Source organism: Vicia villosa, linkage group LG4, assembly GCF_029867415.1.
Source record: "Vicia villosa cultivar HV-30 ecotype Madison, WI linkage group LG4, Vvil1.0, whole genome shotgun sequence".
In the NCBI taxonomy this organism is placed as follows: domain Eukaryota; kingdom Viridiplantae; phylum Streptophyta; class Magnoliopsida; order Fabales; family Fabaceae; genus Vicia; species Vicia villosa.
In genome coordinates this window covers 144,163,101-144,189,723 of record NC_081183.1, presented here as the reverse complement: position 1 = coordinate 144,189,723, position 26,623 = coordinate 144,163,101, and the positions used below count along the sequence as shown (strand labels likewise).

General features: G+C 34.0%; 1 protein-coding gene across 1 annotated transcript; it reads right to left on the bottom strand.

Annotated features, from left to right (window-relative positions):
* Positions 1–6,619: 6,619 nt before the first annotated feature.
* On the bottom strand, positions 6,620–9,606 carry LOC131595379 (SNF1-related protein kinase regulatory subunit beta-2-like). Its single transcript, XM_058867722.1, has 4 exons — positions 9,128–9,606; positions 8,370–8,548; positions 7,774–7,936; positions 6,620–7,236 (listed from the first exon to the last, which is right to left on the bottom strand). The coding sequence occupies exons 1-4, from the start codon at positions 9,341–9,343 to the stop codon at positions 6,910–6,912; spliced, it is 885 nt and encodes a 294-aa protein (XP_058723705.1). The 5' UTR covers positions 9,344–9,606; the 3' UTR covers positions 6,620–6,909.
* Between the last annotated feature and the right edge of the window lie 17,017 nt (positions 9,607–26,623).

The window sequence follows — 26,623 nt, the reverse complement described above, 5'->3', positions numbered from 1 at the left end:
TATCATGCCTTTAATGATGACATTTAATAAAACTTATGGTGAACTTCAACCTAAACTTTAAGTTTTCAAATCAATGTAAAAAATATTAAGTTGACTGAATGCTACTAGTACTTTTTTCCTTCCAATTTATGTTGGGATGTTATAGCAAAGTACTTTTTAATGTTCTAATGTTAAAGCAAATTTTTTATTTTGAACCTTCAATAGATTTAATTTTTTATCTATGTAGTTGTCACATGATATATTTATAGAACTGAATATTCCGCTTAAATTATTTATTGGGGTTAAATTTGTTGGACATGAGATTTCAAATACAAATTAGAGTAATGAATTATGTGGGATTGAAAGTTTATTTCGAAAACAAATTCTTTTAAAAAACAAAGTTCAAAATTCTTCTGTAAAACCAAAAAAAATAAAAATAAAAATAAAAGAAAGCAGGGATAATTGTAACATTTTAAACCTCAAATACTTAATTTATAAAATATGCGGAATATAATATTCAAATAGGATGTTATGTTTCTCAGCATAACATATTCTCAGTATCATAACAACAATAGAAATTAAACTTCAACTCAACTCCAATTGTCTCACAAATAGAAATCAATTTCATTTAATCATAAAATAGTTAATTCAACAACTCGCAAAAAAAAACATAATAAGGTATTCTCAATCCAGTGTTATACTATCAGAGACATATGCGAAAAACTAAACACCGCAAAAAGATAAACAATGAAGAAGGCCAACTATGCCATCCTCCAATACAGTTAACAGCTAAAGCTCCTCAGGCGCTAAGAACAACACATAAACAAACAGGGGGTGAGAATACATTCACATGTGTTAACGGTGCATAAAACAACAATGATAATGCAATTAGCATAAATAATCAATCATAAAATCTATCCATGATAATAGTCATTCACAAATGCAATTATGTATGCAATGTATTCATCTCCTCTACTCCAATGCATGTGGTACCAAAATTTGGATATTCAGAGGTGTGTTACTAAAGCATCCAATTTGTCACTAGACTGAAGTCTTAGTTCGCCACTAGACCGAAGTTCTACTCGTCATTGGACTGAAGCCCTAACTCGTCACTAGACATAAGTCATACTTATCTCCAATATTCATGATGCATAAATGCTACACAAATATATGCAATGTTCGTTTCAACCTCCAACTTTAATACTCGTCACTAGTTCGTCTCGAATCTAAAGCTAAGCATAAATCATTGCTAATGCAAAGCCACGTCAATGGTTCCACCGAACTGAAACATCTCAGCATAAACTCAACATTACGCCTCTTCATGAGGCATTCATCATAAGTCAACATAATAATAAAGTATATAATCTCTCATCAATACTCATCGAAAGGCATCAAATAGCATTGAACAATCGCCGAAAAACAGAATCCATTAGAAAAATCAAGCCGAACGACCAGAATTGGTCAAACCACCCATGGCAGGGCTAACTGCCATATTCGGCTTCAAGTGTTACATGCGGTGCAACCACCCCCGCCTTCTTCAGCCTCGGGTATTACATGCCCACCAGCTTCTGCATGGTTCGTCCTCGAACCACATCATACTGGGAGAGGTCTGACTTTGATACCAACTGTAACGCCCGGACTGCTTTCAGGATGATCGACTGACCCCACAAACCAACACGGGTCATTTCAGCATGCTTTGACCTCACTCGCACGCTTTTCGGGAAACTTCCCAGAAGGTCACTCATCCTAGAATTGCTCCAAGTCAAGCACGCTTAACTATGGAGTTCTTATGGAACGGGCTACCGGAAAGAATATGCATCGAGTTAGTATAGGTAGTACCCATCAATCCTTATAAGCTTTCCTTCAACCATGCAATCTCATACCTGCACGGCATCAGGATCCCTCTCATTCCGATGTGGCGACCACTCCTTGCCATATTCAGCTTCGAGTGTTACATGCGGTGCAACCACCCCTCGTCTTCTTCAGCCTCGGGTGTTACACTGACAGCCGGCACCCCAAATAGTCACAAGCCTCTCTAAATCAAGTGTCATCGCCAACGGTTTGGGCGAGGGCGTCTGTCTCTGGGTCGATTATGGTCTTTCTGTCGCCCTGCTGACGCCCACCAGCTTCGTCCAAGAGAACGTCTTTCCCATGCGCGAAGACGGTTGGCCTGTCACCCCTGTGACGCTCGTCATCGCTGTGTAGAACTCAGATTTCTATTTTTCTCCATTTGAGCACTTTAAGAACTCTGATTTCGGTTACAAACAACCCCATACACACAACAAATTATCATACATCAATCATATAACATTTAGCACATTAATAACGCACATTAAACATTTACATAATCAATTTGTCGCGAAATCATCATTATGTTCCTCAAATCAAAATATACATTCATGAACATCACTAGTCAGAATTAGGCATACAGATCCATACGAAAATCAGCTATAAACAGAGCACAAAAACAACATCACATCACAACAATCTAGAGAAGTTTTGCCCAAATCATCTCAAGATTCAAAATCCTTATCAATGGAGGAAAAATAAAAGAGGATAAGGAATTCTCTCTATCCTTCATGCTTAAACACCCATATCATGAACAGTTCTCTCCCTTACCTCGAATTTGCAAAAAAGCTTCAAGCTTTGGCTATGGAGGCTCTCTTTTCCTACTCTTGCTCTGCTAGGGCTTTTCTCTTACTCCACTGACAACTTCTACATAATCTCAAAATTTCTCCCTTCCCTTCTATTTAAAATAAAACCTAATTCATTTTTATTTTAATTAATTCTATCAACTTCCCTTAATTCTCGGTAATTCCATTTTCCACACTAATTTTTAATTAAATTTTATTTTTCTCCTAAACTACCTATTCTCATTTTCTACACTAATTAAATTACTTAAAATAAAGGTTATTTCTATTAAAAATTCAACAACCTTAATAATACTAATTAAATTAAATCACCGCAGTTTAAAACTCAAATAAATTATTAAAATCAAAAATCAATGTGTTACAATAATAAAATGAAAAAGTAAAGAGTTAAGGGATGAAAAAGTGCTCCCAAGATTTATATAGGTTCGGTCTTAATGATGTGACATAGTCCTCTTCCAAAGAATCCCTTCTCGAGAGTTTCAAATAATGATGTGAGCTTTTTACAAGTTATGCAACAAACTTCCTTTTACAAGGATTGGAGTTTTTCAATGGCTAACTACCCAACCAAGACAGAGTTTTAAGTACGGAAACCTCCACAACCAAATGAGAGCTTTTTAACAGCAAGATAAGCTTTGGAACTAACTTAGAGTTTTAACTACAAAGACCTCCCCAACCTAACAAAGGTTTTACTTGGTTTACATAAACAACTAAATAAGATATTTTAAATGGTTTAACTCACAATCAAACAAACTCTTCTTGGAAGGAAACTATTTTACTATAGATAATACACTTTTGAGCAATTTACAAATTTACCTCACCCCATAAACAATGATCTTCGCACATCATAGAGTCACTCACAAAGCACTAAGGCAAAACTAAAGTGACAAATGAGAGATTTGTAGAAAAAAAGTGGATAGTTAGCAAGAAGGATCAAAATCCATTTTTGGATGATTTCAAATGATAGAGGGATCCTCTATTTATACGACAAGCAGATCCACGCACACACACACACATCTACACACCATTAGATCATAGCATTAGATGATCTTCAACCTTAATCTTGATCAACATATATGGATCAACATATATTTAGCTACAAGCACCAAGCACAATCACTTGTTCATATCAAGCATCATCACTTGATCCAGATATCAAGCATCATCACTTGATTCACATATCAAGCACCATCACTTGACCAACAACATGTCAAGCATCATCATTTGATAAATATATCAAGCATTTTCAATTGATCAGTATTCAAGCGTCATCACTTGAACAATCTTCAAGAACCATCACTTAAAACTACATATCAGATTATATCATCTCAATTATAACAGAAAGAATGATGAAGACTTATCTTAAGAGCATTGTCAATATCAAATCAAAACCAAATCAGGAGTTTGTTGCATACTTTGTACCTGCAAGAACCTTGATTTGCCACTAGTTATGTAGGATAGCGCCCTTGCTTTGTTGTCTATTCCCATTTGATTCTCCATGCCACTTCCTGTCTGATTGTATTTATGTTTAACTTCCTCACCCTCAAAGTTAAAGTTGACATGTTCCAAAATATTTGAAACCAGTCGACCATATGATAATGACATATCCTTTGCCTTGATATCAACTATCTGAGAAATTACAACACTAGCCCAATTAGTTTCCATTTTATTGGCAATTTTCCAAATTGCAGCAACATCGGCCCTAGATAGTTGCCTAAAGTAAGGTTTATTTGGAGCAAGGATATGTAAGACCACATAGTTAGTTAGATGAATATTATGGAGTATTTCCCTAACGTTGAATGGGGGTAAGAATACTAGAATATGGATCAAGAAGGAAGGAAGTAGCAGCAAATAAATGAGAATATTGGATACCTTCAGTTTCTAGTTCTGAGATAGGGAGATTGCAGATCTAGGCGAATTCTTGAAAGGTTGTCCTTATTTTGTGCTTATTTACTTTGCTTATGATGATCCCTCAAGTATACCTGAAATTAGAGTAAAACATCTTCACTAAAGTTTGATACATCTCCTATGTGACATCACAGATGAAACTCTCCAAGGATGCATCTTCAAACCACTTTAGAAAATCACAATCCTTGAAAAAAGTTTCAATCATGTGACAATATTTGAGAATCCTCCTTTTTTCAAACTCTCCTTTAACCACAATTTGAATGTGTCATATTTGAACCCTATGAAGTAGTCTGTCTTATACGCTTTCAAAGATTACCCTACCAGTAACCCTTAAATCCATATCATTATAATGATATATCATATAGTTAAGACTAAATCAAAGTAAGTTGATATCGAATTAACCAAATTACTAAATGTATTCGTTATTTATAGGTGTGAATTAGTTATAACCCTTCCTCACATGACATATAATGTTTATGTTAAGATTTAGATAGTGATAGTTTGATTAGAGGAGATCTCCACATCACCTTCTCTATTGTCCTATGTCGCGTTTTAATTTCCACCATTGATTTTACTTCCGTACATTTTTCTTAAATTTATTTTCTTTCTTTACAATTTTTTGGTCGTTGGATTAGCAACAGGACTTATGGCATATTGTAAATAGCAGGAGACGATCCATGTTCATTTTTTGGGGTTATACAACACAGTCTGATCTTTGCTGCCGCTGATGTTGTTCCTCACACCGCTCTTCAGAGTTGTGGTGTTTTGTCGGTTGACTTTGTCTTCGTTTTAGGGTGGGCTCTCGTCTGCAATTGATTATGTCGTCGTTTCTGGTCTATTTCTAATTCATCAGTGATTGGTTTCGACGATATTTTCAATTGCTAATTTCTTGTTTCCAATGGTTTCGCTTCAAATCTGACTGTTGTTCTCACACTACGATTCGTCGGCGTTGGTGGTGGTTTCTTGTCTTTGATCTCTAGTTCTTTTCCAAATCTACTGAGATTCGAAGTTTTCAAAGTGTTTGAGTTTTCAACACCACTAGTGGTTTTGTGGTGGCATGGTTAAGACCTCCTCGCCAATGTGTTGTTCCATTTTTGCATGTTTGGATGACTTAGACTCTAAAAAGGTTTGTTGTGATATATATATATATATATATATATATATATATATATATATATATATATATATATATATATATATATATATATATATATATATATATATATATATATATATATATATATATATATATATATATATATATATATATATATATATATATATTGTGGTGTGGCTACAAAGTGTAGTAATGAAAAAGATTAAGAATGTACTTAAAGTTCTAACGCGTGAATTTACACTAATTTTTTAAGTTTGATCAGTTCTCACATCAATCTAGGTATACTGAAATTTGCACAAATACACCAAGTCTATTTTTCAATAGTAATTTACTTAATTTTTCCTCTCATGCATTAGAGAAGAAAAAGATGATTTAAAAAGATAGAAACTGACAAAAGTTCTTGAGAACAAATGTCAAATTCTTGCGAGTACCATTTATGTATAATTCAAGACACATCATTTCACAAATGACAAGTAACCTTTCACCTAGAATCATAATCATGTAGGATCAGATTTTTTTAATAATCAAGCATTGTGTTTTTTCACTTATTATCATGTGAGAATCAAGAATAGTAGAGTGCTACAGAATCTAATTCCAAAAAGAACAAGATGCCAGAAATCACTGAAATAATAGGACGTTTAAGATATATAGCAAAAAGATAGTAACACATAAATAGATGAAGCAATTTGAAAAGGTGAATCAGAATCACATTTTATTCTTGAAAAAGCTGGGGTGGACTGTTTCTGCAAGGTGGCAAATTAAGAAACAGCAATGCTTAAAGCCCTTTAGCACTGAACCTCTGGAAAAGTGTGTTTGTGTTCGTGTCAGAGTCAGACACCACACGACACTGACATTTGTGATTACGTTTAATTTATTCATTTTTTAATTTACTATCGGTGTGGTATCTTGTCCGGTATCCGTGTCTGTGCTTCGTAGGTTTAGAGTGTGAATTGTAGTAACGCAATAGATGAGGTAAATCTTGAAGCTTAATATAACCACATACATGTAAGATAAATATTCCAACAGAATACCGTCATCAAATGAAGTAAAATTTTCTAATTGAAATTGCATGATGAATAACAACCATCAAGCAATTGCATTGTATGTATCATAATCTTGACTTTCATGTAAATATATCCTTCTGTAGCTTCCAGTATCTCTCTAAAGATTGTACTACTGGAAACTATATTAACAAATACAAGGACTTCAAAGTTAAAGGCTATCCTACCTCAAGTCCATGGTCCATGCCATTCATGCTTCACCGCTGCAAAGACTTGTACAGCACCACAGTGACGTATTTCGCTACAAATCGATGAGTTGTCCCGAGCGCAACCACTGAAGGGCTATTCTTTCCTTTCTGCATATAGAGATGATTGAGCATTACGTGCTGTGGTCTGGACACGAGAGGTTCGAATTCCATATTTGTCGATGGAACGTTAAGAAGAGTCATTTGCATGAATGGAGGAACCAGTGGCGGCTCCTTTGCATAATCTTCGGAGCTTAGGTGTAAGTTGTTGTAACTAGAATCTGGTGATTTAGGTGGTTCGAAACTAGAAATGCTTCCAATGTCTTCGGGAACATAATCCTACATATAATAGATAAAATCGTTGGCATGAATCTCATCTTAGAAGTCAAGAACCTTCTAGTTTTAGAAGTAAACATAATGCAAACGATAGGTTTTAAGATGCGCTTGAATAAACAACTTAATTAAACGTTTATTCCATATGTGTTTATCAAATGAAAATTTATGCATGCATTTCTACAATCAAAGACAAAGATAAACTCTGCATAAACTGAGAATAGTAGCTTATTATGGGGGCACTTGTGAGAATAAGATGAAATCAGCTTATGATATTGTATAAACCGTTTTGAAACATTCACATAAGTGCTTTATATCATATGTATGACCAAATAAGCTCTTCCAAGTTCAAGTTCCAGTTTCAAAAGCTGCATGAGTCATATAAGATAAGCTATGATAAACTAATATGTAACCACTATTACAAAAAGAAAATTTATGCTATTAAGGAAGATTATCTAATAATCAAAAGAGACTAAAAATATTACCAGATCATTATGCCTTTTGATCACAAGAAACACACTAAAAATGTCAACAAAATAGTACCTGTAAGTCGAGAATGTTGTAGGTATTGGCAGCATCATCTTGTTCCCAAGGCAAGTCAGGTGCGTGCCTCCATCGTCCATCCACGATAAATCTAAACTGGTACACACCAGATGGCAGCACCTTCATTATAGTGAAGTCCTTTCCTGATCTCTGCAAGGGAATTCTGATAAACAAGAAATATCAGTATCTAAGAAGCAGATATACAAACCATTGAAGACAAATAAAGAACATATCACGATTGCATTTGGCTTCTTTTTTATTTTCTTTTCCACTTGAAACATGTTCTCGTGTTCACTTTGCTTTTACAATCAACAAAAGGAGTGGTGAAAACATCATATCAGTTATAGTGCTATATCATAGCAGAGTTTAACCAAATCACTATCGTTTCGCAATAAACAATTTAGAAGAAAAAAAATGTTAAAACAGCAGCTATAATAGAACGTTGTAGCACTGTGGCATAGCAGATTTTGAGCAAACTGCTACTTTCTACGATCCACAACTGACAAGTGACAACATATCGGCATTAACTGAACTTTTTTTTTTGGTTTAGCACCACCGGCATTAACTGAACTTAATCGACGCTAAATTATCCAAACCTTGATTTCCAATTATCCCATGACCCCTCCACGGAAACTTCTTTACCACCATAACTCCAAGTAATCATCGTCGGAATCCCAATTTCATCAAACATATCCTCATACCCTGAAGTAGTTTGCATCCAGGAAGGGGCCGGAGCCTGCATCTCATCAGGTCTTTGTAGTGGAACCACCGGAACCTAAACACGAGGAAAAGAAAAACGATTAACAACCGATGATAACAGTGAATCCACACCACACACAATAATAGTTCAAATCCAAGAAAAACATATATCCAAAACAACAAAAGGATAAGAAAGTTGATTCTTGAAAGTGACAACAATCAAGAATATCGGAATATGGTTCCCTTAAAGTAATCCCAATAACATAAGCATAAGCTACTTTTGTTTCCCAATCACAACAACAACACTCAATTATGTTCCAACACATTCTGATTGGCGAAAACATCGATATAAACCCTGAATCTGATCAAATTCTCTAAAAACCCCAACTGAAAAACATGGAACTGTAAACTAATGTATGAATCAAAAAACAAAATAATTGCACAAAACCAAACCAGATATAACAATAAATAACATCAAATCAAAACCAAAACCTAACTGATCAAACTTTGACTTTAGATACAGATTCACACACACCAAAAAAAAAAAAAAACTAAACTTTATGAGTTTTCACAATCTGGGTAATAAAAATAAAACAAACCCTTTATTGGTGAATTGGGGAAAAGGGTTAAGAGATAGAAAAGGAAAAAACTTTACTTGAGGAGAGAACATTAACGGAGATTGAGTAGTTCTAGGGCTAGCAGGTGGAGAATGACCCATTTCCTCAGAAGGTAAAGGATTTTCAACGACCCCATCAGGCACAGACATGGAATCGCTGACACTGTCAAAACCTCCCTCTCTTTCTCCATCATCAGATGAAGCTTCCGATAGTGTGCCGTTGAAATCTTCTTCTCTGCCATTCACATTCCCCATCACAAAGAAGAGAAAGAAATTGTATGAATGGAAATTGTGGGGTGGTGATTGTTCACGGCATAGTGTTGTTGAGGAGGTCGTTATGCTCTACTCTAGTTGGTGTTACTTTTTCTTCATTTTTCCAATTGGGAGCTTCAACGTGCTTTGTGTTTTCTGCGTGCGTGTGGGTGTTAACCTTTTTCTCTTGTTTTCTTCCTCTCTCTCTTCTTAGTGAGGGTGATGTGATGAGAGAGGGAAGATGTTAGTAGTGTTATCAATATTATTATCATATCATAGCTCTCTTTCCTTTATTTTCCTTTGTGATTGTGATTTTTTTGTCACTAAAATGTGTGTGATTGTGATTAATTAGCTTTTTATCACAATTTCAAATTAATTAGCTTTTTTTGGTCACAATTTCAAATTAATTAGCTTTTTATTTTCTTAAATTTTTTTTATGAATTGAAATTTTAGATGGATATCAGGTGATTAACTCTATCCCAATTATCAATTCTCTTAAGTTATATTGGGATTGATGAAAATTCAGAGTCGTCTCAAATTTTTGAGAGATCTTGTGTAAGAGGCTAAAGTTACTTTCAGTTGACTCACGGAACTTCTAATAAGAGGCCTCATTCAATCGCAAATTAATTATGTTATATGTGTATGGAGACCCTTTTTTCTATAACTTAATTATAAAAAATGTGAGGCTAGGCCGCCTTGCACACTCTCAAAGACGGCCATGGATGAAATATGATAGAATGAAAAAGAATAGAATGAAATAAGTTTATATTCTACTAGTATTTAGATAGGAGAATAAAATTGAATGGAATAAGATGGAATGTATTTTATGTCATTTTATGATTTTTTGTTACAATGATAAAAAAAGGGGGAAAAACAATTAAATTTTTAAAAATAAAGTTCATGCAGTGTCTATTTTAAGGATGTCCCTCAAATCTCGAAGGAGATAGGGCATGGATCAAGAGATAAATATTGATAGATGTACCAAACAACCATGAAATCAACACTATAAAAGTTTTGTTTTCAATTAAGATTTCCTTAATGCTTTAGATCAACATTACAACTTTATGCTGCTTATTAAGGGGTTCTCAATGAGACTAATATTGAGAGAAGAGTTTGTGTAGCATGGCAAGTCAATAATACTTACCTTTGGCTAGTGAAAGTCCTTTGTGAATAGCAAACAGTTCTTCTTGAAGGATATTTATAGAGTCTTGTAAGAAACTAGAGAAATCACATTGGCAAGCCCTTATGAGTGCGAAAGGTACCACCAAACCCAATGCAATTTGATGGGCCATTATAATTTCCATCAACATTAATAATAGTGTCAAAGAAGTTATGGGAATTTTATCTACTAAAACAGTTGTTTTGTTTGTTGAGTTTGATTTTTATTGAAGCAAGTATGAAAGGAATCTTACATAGAATGGGCAGCTAATGAGAGTTGATACAAAGAAATAGTCTCATGAGATATACACGTGGAGTTATGGCTTTTCCAAGACCACTAGATTCCACCGGAAAAGAGGTTATGATGGGTACCATGAGTCTCATTTTTTATCTAAACATTTTCATCCTAAGTCAAGAAAAAAATTGGATGTTTAAGTTCAAGTTGCAACCAAATATTTCTAGAATCCTTACAGTCATGCACACAAAGAAGTAAAATAAAGCCACGTCTATAACACATAGTGGATGAGACCATGTTTCGATGGTGAAGGGGATAAAGAGTAAGAACAAAGTTGTGACAAGAAAGTCAAAAGTGGGTCTTAATCTTTTCTAGGAGGCATAGTTTTCATATCCAAAGCCATGATTGGTTTCCGTGTTAGGATTATGTAAATCTTTTTTGTTGCTTAGGATCCAAGTGTAGTCACTCTTAGTACAATAAGTACCATTTACATGATCAAATAAAATGAAGATGTCTTCTATATTGGAGTTGAAGCTAAGACTTTTAGTGGAGAGCTCATTGATGAAGTGATGATGTAACATAGTTTCTTTCTCCTATCAAGTTTCTAGTGCAACTGCTATCAAAATAACAGTCTTCAGAACACACTACCTTATGGGAGGCACAAGCAATATGAAAAAGAATATTAGCGTTTCATTGGTCTCATCAGCAATTGTCTTTTGAATGAGATGATGGTTTCTTATAAGGTCATACATGAGTTGGACATCAAGAATGTTTTTACCAGCAGCTAGATCAGACTTGTTAAAATGTGGAATTTTGTGAGGAACAATGTCTGGGACATGTTTTCTAACATACAACCTATAACTAAAATTCAACAAACTAAGAGGAGCGCCAATTTCAGCTTTACAAAACACAAAATCATGTTTCAAAATTCCAGAAATATGAGAATGATCCCTAATAAGAAGAATTTTTCCATAATCATTAATCTTATTTATCTTATTCTTCTAAACCATCGTTGGTTGTTCAATGTTGGAAGGACCTTCGACCTGACCATCAACATCCCCTTTGATGACAACTCCTTGCATGAGTATCATAAAGTTCATATGTGGTAATTCATAAACAAAAGTAAGAAGTTGAAACATATTTTATGACATCTTGGATTTCTTCCTAATTTGATAAACGTCATAGATTTTACCTTTTTCAATTTTGAGATCTAACATACAGAAGACTATTATATCTTCAATAAAGTTCCTCGTACTCACATGTTTTTTGTGACATAACTTAGTTTCTGTATCTAAAATGTCATCCATGATGTCTGGAACATGTTCTTTGACATTTTACACTACAGTGTTAGAAGCATTCATATTGCTTGTGCCTACATTCTGCACTACAATGTTGGAAGCATTCATATTGCACTATAGAGAATTTTCATAAGTCAGAGAGGAAATTCAAACTTTTTTATATGAGGTTTTTTTAAATTTCGTCTATGAAACAAAAAAAAAAGTTACTAAACCTATAAAAAATAAAGTAAAGGTAATTCAAAAACGCCTTTGATAGAAACTTGTTCCATTATAAATAAACGTGTCATCGGTTGGGTGTCATCGAGAAGTCGAGAGAAGTGAGAAAATTAGCCAACCGAGAATTAATTCGAATTAATAGAGTTTGTGGGAGTGTTAGAATTAATTAAGTAATTATTATAAATCATATTTCAATTGAAGAATTATTTATTTTATTATTATTATTATTTAATTAGTGAGTAATATAAAATAGTAGAATTTGAAGAGTTTTAAAGAAAATAATTAGAAATAAGAAAGTAATTAGGGGTGTGGTGAGGCATGGATATATAATAAAAAGAAATTAGGTTAAATTGGGAGAGTTAGGGAAAGTTGAAAAAGTTAGAAACGTGAAAGAGGAAAAAGTTGGAAAAGAGGCAAACTAAGAGAGCAAGGGTTGAAAAAAGAGGATCACCAGGGTAAGAGGGGGGGGGGGGGAATTGGCTCAATTATGGATGTTTTAATTACATAGAGCATAGAGAGGGGTCCTTACCCTCTTCTTCTTCCCTTTCCCCTTTTCATACATTAATAAAGTTTTGTTGATTTTTGGATTTAGAGAGGGTTATGCAAACCTCTCTAAATCGATGTATGGTAATTGATGTTGATTTTATGCCAATAGATTGATGATTAAATGTTGTTAGGATCTATAATATATATATATATATATATATATATATATATATATATATGTGTGTGTGTGTGTGTGTGTGTGTGTGTGTGTGTGTGTGTGTGTGTGTTGTATGTTGTTATAATTGTTATATAATTATTGTATGTTAATTATGAGCATGTTGACTTTTACAGAATCGAATGCAGAACTCTGCATTCTGCAGTGGTGATGGGCGACACCTTTGTGACAGTCCAACCGTCATTGCGTCAAAAAAGATGAAGGGCGTTAACTGGGTAACGGTCTAACCATCGCCAACTAGGCTGATTTTCTTTAGATATTGTTTTGATCATAACTTGAGTTTCGTGACTCCAATTGAGGCGCAGTTTACAGTGTTGGAATGATAACGCATAGTACTACCTCATTGTAATGTCCTAAGAGGTTAATAGTGTAACCCTACAAACTGCTTTCGAGATGATCGACTGACCCCACAAACCAACACATGTCTTTTCAGCATGATTTGTCCTCACACACACACTTTTCGAAAAAATTCCCAGAAGGTCACCTATCCCTAAATTGCTCCAAGTCAAGCACACTTAACTATTAAGTTCTTTTGGAACAGGCTACCGACAATAAGATGCATCTTGTTGGTATAGGTAGTACTCATCAATCCTTATAAGTTTTCCTTCAACCATGCAGTCTCATACCTGCACGGCCTCAGGTTTTACATGCGATGCAACCACCCCTCGCCTTCTTCAACCTCGGGTGTTACATGCCCACCAGCTTCCGCATGGTTCATCCTTGAACCACATGGGAAAGGTTTGACTCTAATACCATTTATAATGCCCCAGACTGCTTTTGGGATGATCGACTGATCCTACAAACCAACACGGGTCTTTTCAGCATGATTTGTCCTCACTCACACGCTTTTTGGGAAACTTCCCAGAAGGTCACCCATCCCTAAATTGCTTCAAGTCAAGCACGTTTAACTGTGGAGTTCTTATGGAATAGGCTACTGAAAAGAAGATGCATCTTATTGGTATAGGTAGTACTCATCAATCCTTATAAGCTTTCCTTCAACCATGCAGTCTCATACCTGTACGGCCTCAGGATCCCTCTCATTCCAATGGGGCGACCACCTTTTCCCTCTTCGGCCTCAGGTGTTACATGCGGTGCAACCACCCCTCGCCTTCTTCGGCCTCGGGTATTACAAATAGTATATGTGAGGATGTGATTATACTATGTTACTTGTTGTGTAACACTAATTGACGGTTGGTGAGGATGGAAACATTTTGTTTTGATTGTTGTGATTGATTGAATTAATGATTATCCCATGAGGATAAATTTTGATTTTGATGTTGAGATGATTATTGATGAGAAATTATATAACCTTAATTTTTCTGTTGAGATTTAATAATTGATTATGCTTGAGGTGTTCGGTTCAAAGATGGAGATGTTAGTGTGACCTTATATTGATATTAATTTTATTACGTTGAGTTCGATTTAGAGATGGAACCGATGTTGAGCTTCGGAGACGGATGTAGTTGTGAGTCTTTATGTATTGTGTATGTAGCAGTCACACATCATGTAGAGAGGTGATAGGTGGGGGCTTCAGCCCGTTGTTGAGTGTTGATCTAGAGATGTGATCAGTGATGAGTCTTGATTCAAATATGGAATCACTGAGAAGCTCATGGTTTAGAGATGTAACCATTAATGAAATTGAGGTTTAGAGATGGAACTCATGGATGAATTAAGTAACATAACTCTGAGACTTTCAAACCTTGGTACCACATGCATCAGAGTAGAGTCGGGGTGTCCAATGCATACTTGATATTGCATGGTGATTAATTGATGATTGATTGAATTATGTTGTGTATCTATCTTGTTGTATTATACACCACTAACATGATTTGAATACATTCTCACCAATGTTTGTTGTTGTGTGGTTACTTATGCCGTTGTTGCAGATACTCAGGTAGATGAGCCTTAGTGTCTTGTGCGTTGGAAGATGGCTATCTTTGCTTCTTTATTTTTGTGTTTATTTAGTTTATACTATGACAATAATTGTTACGTCTATCTTAGCTAGTTATTTTTAGTTTTATTTTCAATTATTTCAAAGTTAATTCCTTTTGAGAACAAGAGATGTTTTAATTAATTAAATGTTTAAATTCTGATGTGATGTTTCTTAAATTTTGAAAAGGATGTTCAATTGAGAAGTATGTGTGACACCCTAATGATGATGTTTATTCATGTATATTCATTGTTATCTTTTAAATTAAGATTCAGAGTTTTAGGATGTTACATTATAGATTCTTTAAAAGTCTAATTTTATATCTATGTAGAATTTCAATGGCTTATTATCTTTTAAAAATATATAATTGCATCTTGCCATGGCAATAGAATCCGGGTAATGGGGACATTAGTATCCACTTCTAACCAGCCCATATACCCATCATGTATATATCATTTGGTACTTTTATATCTAGTTTATATAATTTAGAATATTAGTTGTATCGTCGATGTTTTTTTATTTTGATTTTTGATTTTTACTTTATTATTTGAAATGTATATTTGCAAATTTTTGATAATTTTCTTTTGTATTTTAGTTTCTATTTAAAAATTTGATTACACCATAGAGAGAGTGGGAAATGGGTATCCGAACTGAACCTGAACCAATTTGAAACGAGTTTAGGGTTCTATTTTTCATCACCGAAGGGGATCGGGGCGAGTAACAAGTATTAATTAGAGATTTGCATTTGAGTTTGGAAAAATTAAAATTGTCCATGCCTCACAACGTTGTCATGCCTAATTGCACCGACATACACTTTTTGTATCAATTGAAAATCGTATAAGCGTAACTACTAAGATTAATACATCAAATTAGGCAAGACCATAATGGATACCAAAAATTTCTCTCAAAATAATTTAACAGTGTTGTGTAATTAGGATTGAGCTTGAATCTATGACATATGATTAAGTACAAAATGATCCCCTAGCATCACGTTCAAGTCATCTTAGATACCAACATTCATGTTTGAGGTGAGATAAAATTTTTAGAAAAAAATAATAATGTATTTTCTGACTTATTAGACACATCTATTTGAATTGTGGTGTAATATTGACAGTTGTTTTCAGTCATATATATAAGTGTATGGTTATATTTGCAAATAACACTGCCTAGAGCGACAGCTTGGGATCACCCTAGGAAATGGCGCCGATGCGAGGCCTCCTGAAGGGAGTGCCACCTCACCCTTACATTTTCTTTGCCCTTGGATAGAAGAAACATGGGATAAGACATGTTTTGGATAATGAGAAAGTCAAGATAGTTATTTACCCACATATTTCTTGGGAATAAGAATTCAATTGTCCACCTTTCGATTGGGTGGGCGGCGACCTTTTCCAAGAAAGCCCTAGGAATGAGGAATTCCTTTAAATACCTCATCCTTCAAAGGAGAAAAGAACAACTCTCAAGTAACACATACTTAGACACATCCAGACACCACTCAGACAGTATTCTAATTTGAGTAACCCTAGCAACATCATTTCAACCCCCCTGTGACTTAAAAGCGCTTACAAACACCAGTGCCTCTTATCTCACGTGAGTTGGTCCCCTAAACAGTCTCAAAAACCATCGTACAAGGCTACTCAACATCGTGAACTATCCATCACCCTCAAACGTGTAATATACCAATTAGGGCATCTGAGTCTCCCTACCCTTATAGGGGGAACACACACATGTACTTTTTTGGACGGTACAATGGCATCCATTGTGGAGCCCCGACAAAACTAACTTGGGTCATACCTTTCACTCATACCATTTCATCCTCTTTTTCAGAAGATGATTGACAGGTTCCCACATCACATAATAAGCATCATCGTCAGAGGTGTCTTTGTGAGAGGCCTCTCCAAGACTGCTCGACGAAGATACATGAGGCACATTCTCACTGCGAACGTCATATCCTTAGGTTTTCCTAAGAACACTATAGGAGCAGCCAGGGGCGAAATTATTTTTCATGTAAACATTGTGCATGTGTAGTTATTGACAGTCTTTCAAATGTTTCGTTCAACTAGGGACCCCTCTTTGAAACATCCCACTTGCTGGACTTCCACAAGAAGATCCATGCCATATATCAAGGCAATATGAATATGTTGTACTTTCATGGGATGATCCTAGCCGCCTCAAGGAAATATACACTTGTTGGACTTCCAAGAGAATATTTTTCAGCCTCCCAAGGCAATGTACACTTACTAGACTTCCACTGTAAGATCCTTGCCGCCTCTAAAGGAAATATACACTTGTTAGATTTTCCTGGGAAGTTTTTTGCCGCCTTTCAAGGCAATGCACACTTTTTGGACTTCTACAGAAAAATCCTTACAGCCTCTCAAGGAAATGTACACTTGCTGGACTTCCACGGGGAAGGTCCTTACCGCCTATCAAGGCGATACATGAATTTTCAGACTTTGTAGAAAAGATTCTTGCCGCCTCTCAAGGAAATACACATTTGATGTAGGAAAATCCTCGTCGTCCTCAAGTGCCACACCAAGTTGGATAAAAGCTCTTGCCTGAGGGACTCAATATCCCCTCAAGCGAGATTGTAACCAAAAATAAAGTATAAGGCGTGACCTATATCAGGCCTAAGAGTCTCGGTGAATAGCCTTGCTAGAGGGGTCGATAGAAGTCCCGCCTAAAAATTTCCCATATGAGGGACTCAACGCCTCATCAACCGGATTGCATAAATGCAACCTTTGAAGGACTTAGCATCCTTAGAACTTATAAAAGCTCTTGCCCGAAGGACTCTGTATCTCCTCGAGCAAGATTATGTACAAAAAATAACGCCTAATGGGTGCGAGATGTATTAGGCCTCGGAGTCTTGGTGACAAGTCTTAGTAGAAGGATCGATAGAAGTCCCTTCTAATAACATTTCGTCTGAGGGACTCAACGCCTCCCCAGCCATATTACATAAATGTAACCTTTGAAGGACTTAGTGTCCTTAGAAGTGATAAAAGCTCTCGCCTGAGGGATTCAGTATCTCCTCGAGCAAGATTGTGTCAAAAAATCATGCCTAATGGACGCTACCTGTATCGGGCCCAAGATTCTTGGTGACAAGTCTTGCTAGAGGGCTCGACAGAAGTCCTACCTAAAAAGTATCGCCTGAGGGACTCAATGCCTCCGCAACCGGATTATGTAAATGCAACTTCTTAAGGACTTAGTGTCCTCAGAGCTGATAAAAGATCTCTCATAAGGGACTCAATATCTCCTCAGGCGATATTGTATCCAAAAGATCACGCCTAAATAAGCGCGGCCTATATCAAGCCCCATAAACTTAATTTTAAGTCTAGGAGTGGAAAACGGGCATGTCCGCCTCGTTTAGGCCCTCTCCTTTCAAAAGCCCACAAAAAAACATGGCGGGGAAGGTATAGTTAAGGATGCGGGCCTAAAACCTTGGCCTTCCCCGAAAAAAAGTAAGGGCGGGGCAGGCTAAGCCTGCAGGCACTACACTTATTAAGCCTAAAAATGCAAAATTTTATGTTAATTTGCATGCCCGCATGAAAAATAGGGCGGGGCGGGACTATCACATTAAAGGATGAGGGTCTATAACCTTGGCCCTCCCCGCACTAAACTGCGCGCAAAGCGGGAATGCCTAACGGGTCAGACCCATTTTGCCACCCCCAGTTAAGTATTGTCAGAGGGCTCGATAGAAGTCCTGCCTAAAATATTAACGACCTGTCTGAGGGACTCAACGTCCCCGCCCAGACTACCTAATATATCATTTGAAGGTCTCATTGCCTCATGAACAAAAACATATAGTCATATTGAAAACTTGAATTCCTAAAGGTCGACAAAATCCTCAAAGGGAAAATGCCAGTCCTCTGAATACTCCTATTAATCGAAGGTAAAAAAAACTCCGCTTCTGCCGAAGGACTAGTGTCTGAGAAACTGTGTTGTGTTATATTTATAAATAACCTTGCTTAGGGAGACAACTTAGGACCGCCCTAAGAAAGGACGACAATGTGAGGTCTCGTGAAGGGAGGTACCACCTCGCCTATGCGTTTTACTCGCCCCTGGGTAGAAGAAACGTGGGACAAGACGTGTTTTGGATAGTGGAAAAATAACATAACTATTGACCCACATAACTGTTGAGAATAAGAGAGTCATGCAAAAAATAAAATATATCAATAAAGATGCATAGAAAGACATGATGGCACTTCCACCTTCCATGTGGACTAGGTATGCATTCCACATTTACGGTCACTATGATTTGCAAGTGAATAACATGTGCTAGGCGTTCAACATGGCTATATTAGAGTATAAAGACAAGCCCATTATTACATTGCTTGAAGGATTAAAGCATTACATCACAGTTTGGATAGTGAAACAAAAGAAAAGTTGAAACGGGCACCTGAAGGTTGGACTCCAAATTGGCACGGAGGTGATAAATTCAACATATTTAGTGTCACAAATGGTATTGAAACTTATGAGGTTAACTTATAGTGACATTACTGTATTTTTTCGTAAATGGGATTTGAGGGACATACCTTATGTCCATGCAATTGTTTGTATTTTACACAACAAGGATGAAGTTGATCTGTATGTTTCACAATATTATAAGTACTTCTTTAAATTACTAATGTGAATTATAATGCTGATTATGTTTATTATGTTAATACTAATATGTACTTCTATGATATGACTAAATTACACTGATATGTTATGACTGAACTATTCTGCTATGTCATGACTCGATTATTTTAAACTATATATGCTGACTGATATGGACAAATTGAGTACATGGCCAAAGTGAGTGCTATGCTATGACTGAATTATATGTTGATTATGTTGTTATGTTCTGAACTATATAGGCTACTGATATGACTGTTATGCTAATGTTATGTTATATATGTTATGCTACTGATATGGACTGAGATATGGTTGTTATGCTACTGCAATACTATATATGTTGTACTAAGTTATGTTACTAATATGGATTGTTATGTTACTGTTATGTTATATATGTTGTATTATGTTATGCTACTGATATAGACTGAGATATGGCTATTATGTTACTAACATGGTTGGACTGATATGATTGTTATGTTACTCACATGGCTTTAGAAACTAGGTATTGTTGTTACTGATATGGCTCTACATGTTGTACTAATATACATTATGAAAATGAAATGGTACATGTGGTAACTGAATGGTATTCTGAATTGGTACATGTTGTGGTAAACTTAATGTTATTATGAACTGAAATTTCATGGTAAACGGGAAAACAAGCTTCATGGCAATATATTCATATCTCGTTCGACCATTCAATGGCATAATACTTTGGCCAATAGCTCAAGGGGGTCCTATTCATCCACCGGTCATGAGAAGAGCTCCGGGTTGACCCAAAAAGAAATGAAATAAATCCAATGATAAACACACATCAAGCAATATGTTTCCTAGGAATTTGACTACCGTAAAGTGTAAGAGTTATGGGAGACAGTGGCATAGCGTAAATTTCCCAAAGGAAGTAACAAGGCAAAGAAGCAAAAGACAACATCAACCAATAAAGCACATACCGTTTTGACACAAGAATCACAAGTTCCACAAACTCAAGAGACAACTTCATTGGAATGTTCTTTGTGTATAATATTTTGAATATTTTTGTAATGGATCAAATATTTTGTGAAACCTTTAATTATGTAATAGATCACATCTTTTGGGTGAAACTTTTAATTAGGTAATGTATCACATCTTAATGTGAAACCGATAATTATGTAATCAAATAAATCCTTTTGTGAAACCTTTATCATCAATTCAATTTTGTAATGTTTATTTGTGAGAAAGTTTTAATGCCTACTTAACAAGATTACAAACAGAATTCTTAGAGAACAAAGTAACATTACCAACATCAAACACTCTAATCCATAACAATAACATTACCAATAATACACATTCTAATCCATAATTGTAAAGGTAAAACAAAATTACATTGCCTAATCCATGACAGTAGAGCTAAACAATCTTTCTAAATTAACCAACCAACATTTTTTTGATAATCAAGATAGTCAAAACCCATGACAGAGTCAATAAAATAACTAAACACTTGATATTTTTCTTCTTCTTCTTCAAGCTAGCATTTATCTTCTTCACCATTGCATTCTTCTTCTTCTTCTTCTTCTTCAATTTATTCACTTTTTTCAAAAGTGAATTAATCACCTCATGTGAGCGTTCTATCATCGCCTCATCAAACCATTTAAAAAATTGACGTCCTTTCCTTCCTTCTAACTGAGTAACACAAACCATAAGGGATAATAATTATTTTAAAATTTGAGATTGAGAAGATTATATGAGGAAAAAATTAGGTATTACAAATTACCTTGTATAACCCACATCCATAGAACTTGTGACTTGGATTCTCAGATGTCTAGGAAGTCACAAGGGGCGAGTCCAACCCACAATAACATTGCAGTCTTCTTCTCCTAGAATGGGAGAGGTTGCTTGAGATGTTAACAGATTCAGATGTTAACAAACTGATTTGGGAAGAAAACAAACTTAGGTAATGGAAGGAAGAAGATTGATTAAGGGAATCAAAATTAAAATCGAGGATTAGGGTCACAAATTTAAACACAGAAACAAGGAAATGAAAGAATTTCAGAACCTAAAATGAAATGAAGACGACTTTAGGCTAAATTGATTTATGTATTAACAAAAAAAATTACAAGTTATTTTTATATAGAAAAAAGTGACCTGGAAAAATAAAATCAACTTATGTGCCACGTAGCTAAAAAATGGTACACATCATCATTTTTAGGAGGACAAACGAGCATAGGAGACCAAAACTGTTTAAAAAAATAGGAGGATTGATATCGTGAGTTTGAAAAAATAGGGGAACAAAAACTGTAATTTAACCTAATCTTTATCAATTTGTTTTTTAAATTTAATAAATAAATAACATTAGATGTTTTACATGTATCAGTGTCTAATACAATTGCCTTAAAATAGATGAATTAAAAAATAAAAGAAATTAAAAAAATACATGATTTAAGTTTTGACAATTGTATAATATATACTAACAATTGATTAATTATTTATTATTAAAATATATATTTGATCTATATATTTAGGAAGTGGATTGTCTCCCTTAAATTTATCATCATGTGAAATCAACACCACATATTAAAAAAAAAAATAATAAAATTTTTTAAAAATGTGAATGTTGAAGGGTGAAGATTTAAACTACTCCCTCTTGTTGGAGGTTATTCTCAGGAGATCACAATGAGGGAGCATTTTTACACTTGAGACACACCTTTATGAGAGACGCACCACATATTCACTCAAAACTTTAAGGTGATAGGTGTGTGAGTTCTCTCAATTAAAAAATGCTCAATCTTCCATTTTCTAATCAATGTGATACTTCTTCCTCACACTTGATTCTCAATATTTCCCCTTAAGTGTGAGTCTATACACAATGTCCCTCTCCCCCTCAAGTGGATGTTCTTTGTACCTCTATTAACATTCTTTAATGGGACACCACCACCTGTGGGGATTTCTTTCAATACAAGTAAGCTGACCCCTTAACTCGAAACTAAAAACTCATGATACAACTGTTAGAGACTACTCTCAGGAGATCACAACGAGGGAGCATTTTTACACTTGAAACACACTTTTGTGAGAGACACACTACATATTTACTCAAAACCTTAAAGTGATAGATGTTTGAGTTTTCTCACTTATAAAGTGTTCAATCTTCCATTTTCTAATCAATGTGAGACTCCTTCCTCACACTTGATTCTCAACACCTCTCCCGTATATTTAATTTCAGGCGTGCTACATTGATACCAAATTTACACCTAAATTTGACATGTACTGTTCACAATAAAGAATGTTTTTTCCAAATAATTATAAAAAATATTATTTATACAAAATATTCTTTCTTCAAAATTTATTTTCTGACATAAAAATAAGATTTTGTCATCAACCAACTTTACCATTGTATTAATCACAAAAGTATATGTTATTATTTTATTTATAATTTATTAACCACTTGCACTAATTTATTAACCAATAAAATAAATAATATAAACCAAATTCTGACATTAAATTATGAAAAAATTACATTAATCAACTTTAATTTTTTTTTTTTTTTTAACTTTAAGAACTCATTAATCAAATTAAAAATTATATTAACCAATTTTATACATATTATTAACCAAAATTGATTTACCACATAAGACTTCATTTTTTTATGTTAAACACTCAATAACTAAATTATAAACTATATTAACTAACTTATTACATTTAATTAATCAACTTTATTTTTTCACTTCAAATTACTTTTTAATACTTAAAATATTTCTTAACAAAACTATATATTTATTTATCAAATTTTTATATTATCATTAACCAACACCAAAGTTGTTTTAAAGAGAGAAAAATAAAAAAAAATGTTTTGGTGATATATGGTTACAGCTGGAAATGAGTTGAGTCGAGTCGAACTCGCTTCAACTCGGCTCGACTCGTTAAGAATTGATTAAGCTCAAATATCGATTTGAGTTCGTCACAAATTTTTTTCACCTCAAATTCGACTCGTTAGAAATTCGCGAACAACTCGGTTCAACTCGTTAGGTTCAACTCGCTTTTTTCACGATTTTAAAAGTCATTTTTTAAAATATTATATATATATATATATATATATATATATATTTGACATTTTAAATTAATATTTTTTTGATAAAAAAATATAGAATTAAAATAAGAGTTATAAGATTGAAATTTTTACGATGTTGATTTCATTTGTATAATTATTTTTAAAATATTTTAGTCATTTGAGAATATAAATTATAAATTAAAACTATTATATTAAAAGAAAATATCGGGGTAAGATTTAAAGCAAATCTTTAAACATACTTTTAAAGATAATATAATTCATATATATAATTAAGTTGACTCATAAATCTAACGAGTCGAACATTGTATAATTCAAGTTCAGCTCATTTATTTAACGAACTTAATTTTTAGCTAATTTGATTCATAAATATAATTCAACGATTTAATTATCGAACCGAATATTAAACTATATTCCAGTCGGTTCAATATATTACGGGTCCTAAGTGTACCCGTAACATTTGTTGTTATTTTGTTTAGATTCATTAGTATAGGATCCTAATCCTATGACATGGAAAAATAAGAAGTGGTTTTAAAGCATTTGAGTTTTGGCTCTATCAGACATTATATCAAACACCTAACCGACCGGCTCATTTGTCAGCAGTGGCGGAGGGAGAGTATAATGAGGGGGTTCAATTGAACCCCCTGGATTTTAAAATATTGCACCAATATCTCTATTTTATTTGATTTTGAACCCCCTGAAAAAATAGTTTTGCACCCATAGCCCAAGTTCAAATTAACCTTTGATTTCTAGCCCAAGTTTAGGAATGTTTGGTTAAGACTTTGTTATTGTTTGTTTTAATGCAGCACTAGAACTGACTTTGCTATTGTTATTTTTTCAATACAATGTAATTTTTTAAATATATATTACTATAAGTATTAATTAATTTAAATATATATTACTATAATTATTAATATTAATTAATGTTCGGAAGTTTGCACCCCCTGGACCAGGGTCCTGGCTCCGCCACTGTTTGTCAGTATATCTTACAAAATCCCATACACTGCGCTGAATCTCACGATTGCCCACTTCTGTCTCTTCCTCTTTCTTTATGTATTCTGTTGCTTTCAATATTAGTTAGCTGCACCACTACTTGATGCTATCACTATGAGCCCCTCTTGTAGCTTAACTAAGCTTTGTTTCTTACTACTACAACTAACTTTCACTAATTTTAGTTAATTTTCTTTGTAACACCGACACCTCTTAATAAAAATATGTGTCATGTTTTGCACATCAATGTCTGACACGACATTGATACATATAATTATATTTAATTTATTTAGTTCTTATAATTATTATTGATGTCAATGTATTAGTTGAAGTGTCGACTTTGATGTCTATATTTATAGTTGCGTCACATGTATCAAAATAGTTTAGGTTAGAATTTGTGTCATATGCATGTGTAAAACTATGTGTAATCTTTCAATATGGAGACGAATTCATGTAATTAACAGTCCTATGTTGGTTGCAATTATCTCTGAAATAATGACAAAGGAGTTTCCCATCTTCAATGACTTTGATGGAATGTGATGCAGTTTCTAATGATAATGAAGTGGGCCAAACAAAGCACTTTTCTTGGTTATGATGTATTGTGTTGACATTACAGAGCTTTCGATTTTGTCTTTTATTTTTTGTCATTGCTAACAACCTTACTTCTCAGAAACATTTTAATTTCTTTTGAATTTTTCAGTCAAGTTTGTATTAAAGTGAAATTTATTGTACCTTGTATTTATTTTTTGATTGATTTTGATGGGTCGTGTTATTTTGTTGTGCAAGGCGAGCTACCGCAAAGGGTCTCAAAAATTTCGGTTAAATTGTAATTAAATGAGAGTGTGCGTGTGTGTGGTCTAGCGGTGAAATGCTCGGGTGTTTTCGTCTTTTCGAGAATAACATGCAATTTGTTACTAGTGACATCATTGAAGATTTGTAATTTATGATTTTTGGTGGGCACTTATATAATGAAATTGCATATTCCAACGTCTAAATGAATAATTGTTTTAACATGATACCCCATTTTTTTATATAAATTTGGTGATTCATATGAAAATTAATAAAGGAAATAGTGATAATTTCATGCTCCTGATACACATGAATCATTTACCCCTTTAAGTTACACTAATGTGATATACTTATAGGTATATAGATGGTTATTTAAACTACTAGCTTACTGAAATATTGGAGTATACAAACACGGTTCAAGTGATTAAGATTCTTCCAAGAAAGAAAACATAAGTGTAATTTCGTAGGCTTAAGTTGTATGCATGAGGGTAGTTAGAAAGGAAGATGTCTACGAAGATCTGAGGGCCGGGACTGAAAGTCAATTGTCAAGAGAAATAGTGAATATAATAGGTTAAAGCGAAATATAAGATTGAGTTTAACATCTTATATTCACTAGTTTAACTTAAAGGAATTGTTTTCCAGTAGATCGAAAGATTGAGTTTAACGTAACAGTCCCAGCGTGTATCATGACTCATGAGGCATTAAAGTTCATTAGGATTTAGGTCATTTTTTTTATTATATATTTGTTTAATTTATTATATATCAATGCATGAAAAAATATCAATCGGCCACATATAACTCCGCGTTCAATTTTCTTTTACAAATGGAGGAAAAGTAAAATCAACAAGAACACCAAATACACATGGCTGAAGAGCAAAAGCTACAAGAAAACAAAGAAATAATGACAAAACGAAAGCGATTCTCAAAAACTTACATATAGATATAATTTTTGTTCAATGTATGATTTGTTGGTACAATTAACATGAAGTAACTGATTGAATATCTTTTTGTGTGTATATATAAATACAAGGTAATAACGGATAAGTTACACCCATTATATATATATATATATATATATATATATATATATATATATATATATATATATATATATATATGAGTGAAATATGTTTATGATTTTTTTAAATATTTCATATTTCACTTTTAGTCCTTAAAAAAATTTTCTTTAAAAAATATCCTCCTAAAAAATTTCATTAACTTTTGGTCCTTCTTGCAACTTAGCGATGGTTTTTGCAAATTAACGTTAGAATTAACGACAGTTTTAGCGACGATTTACTACTT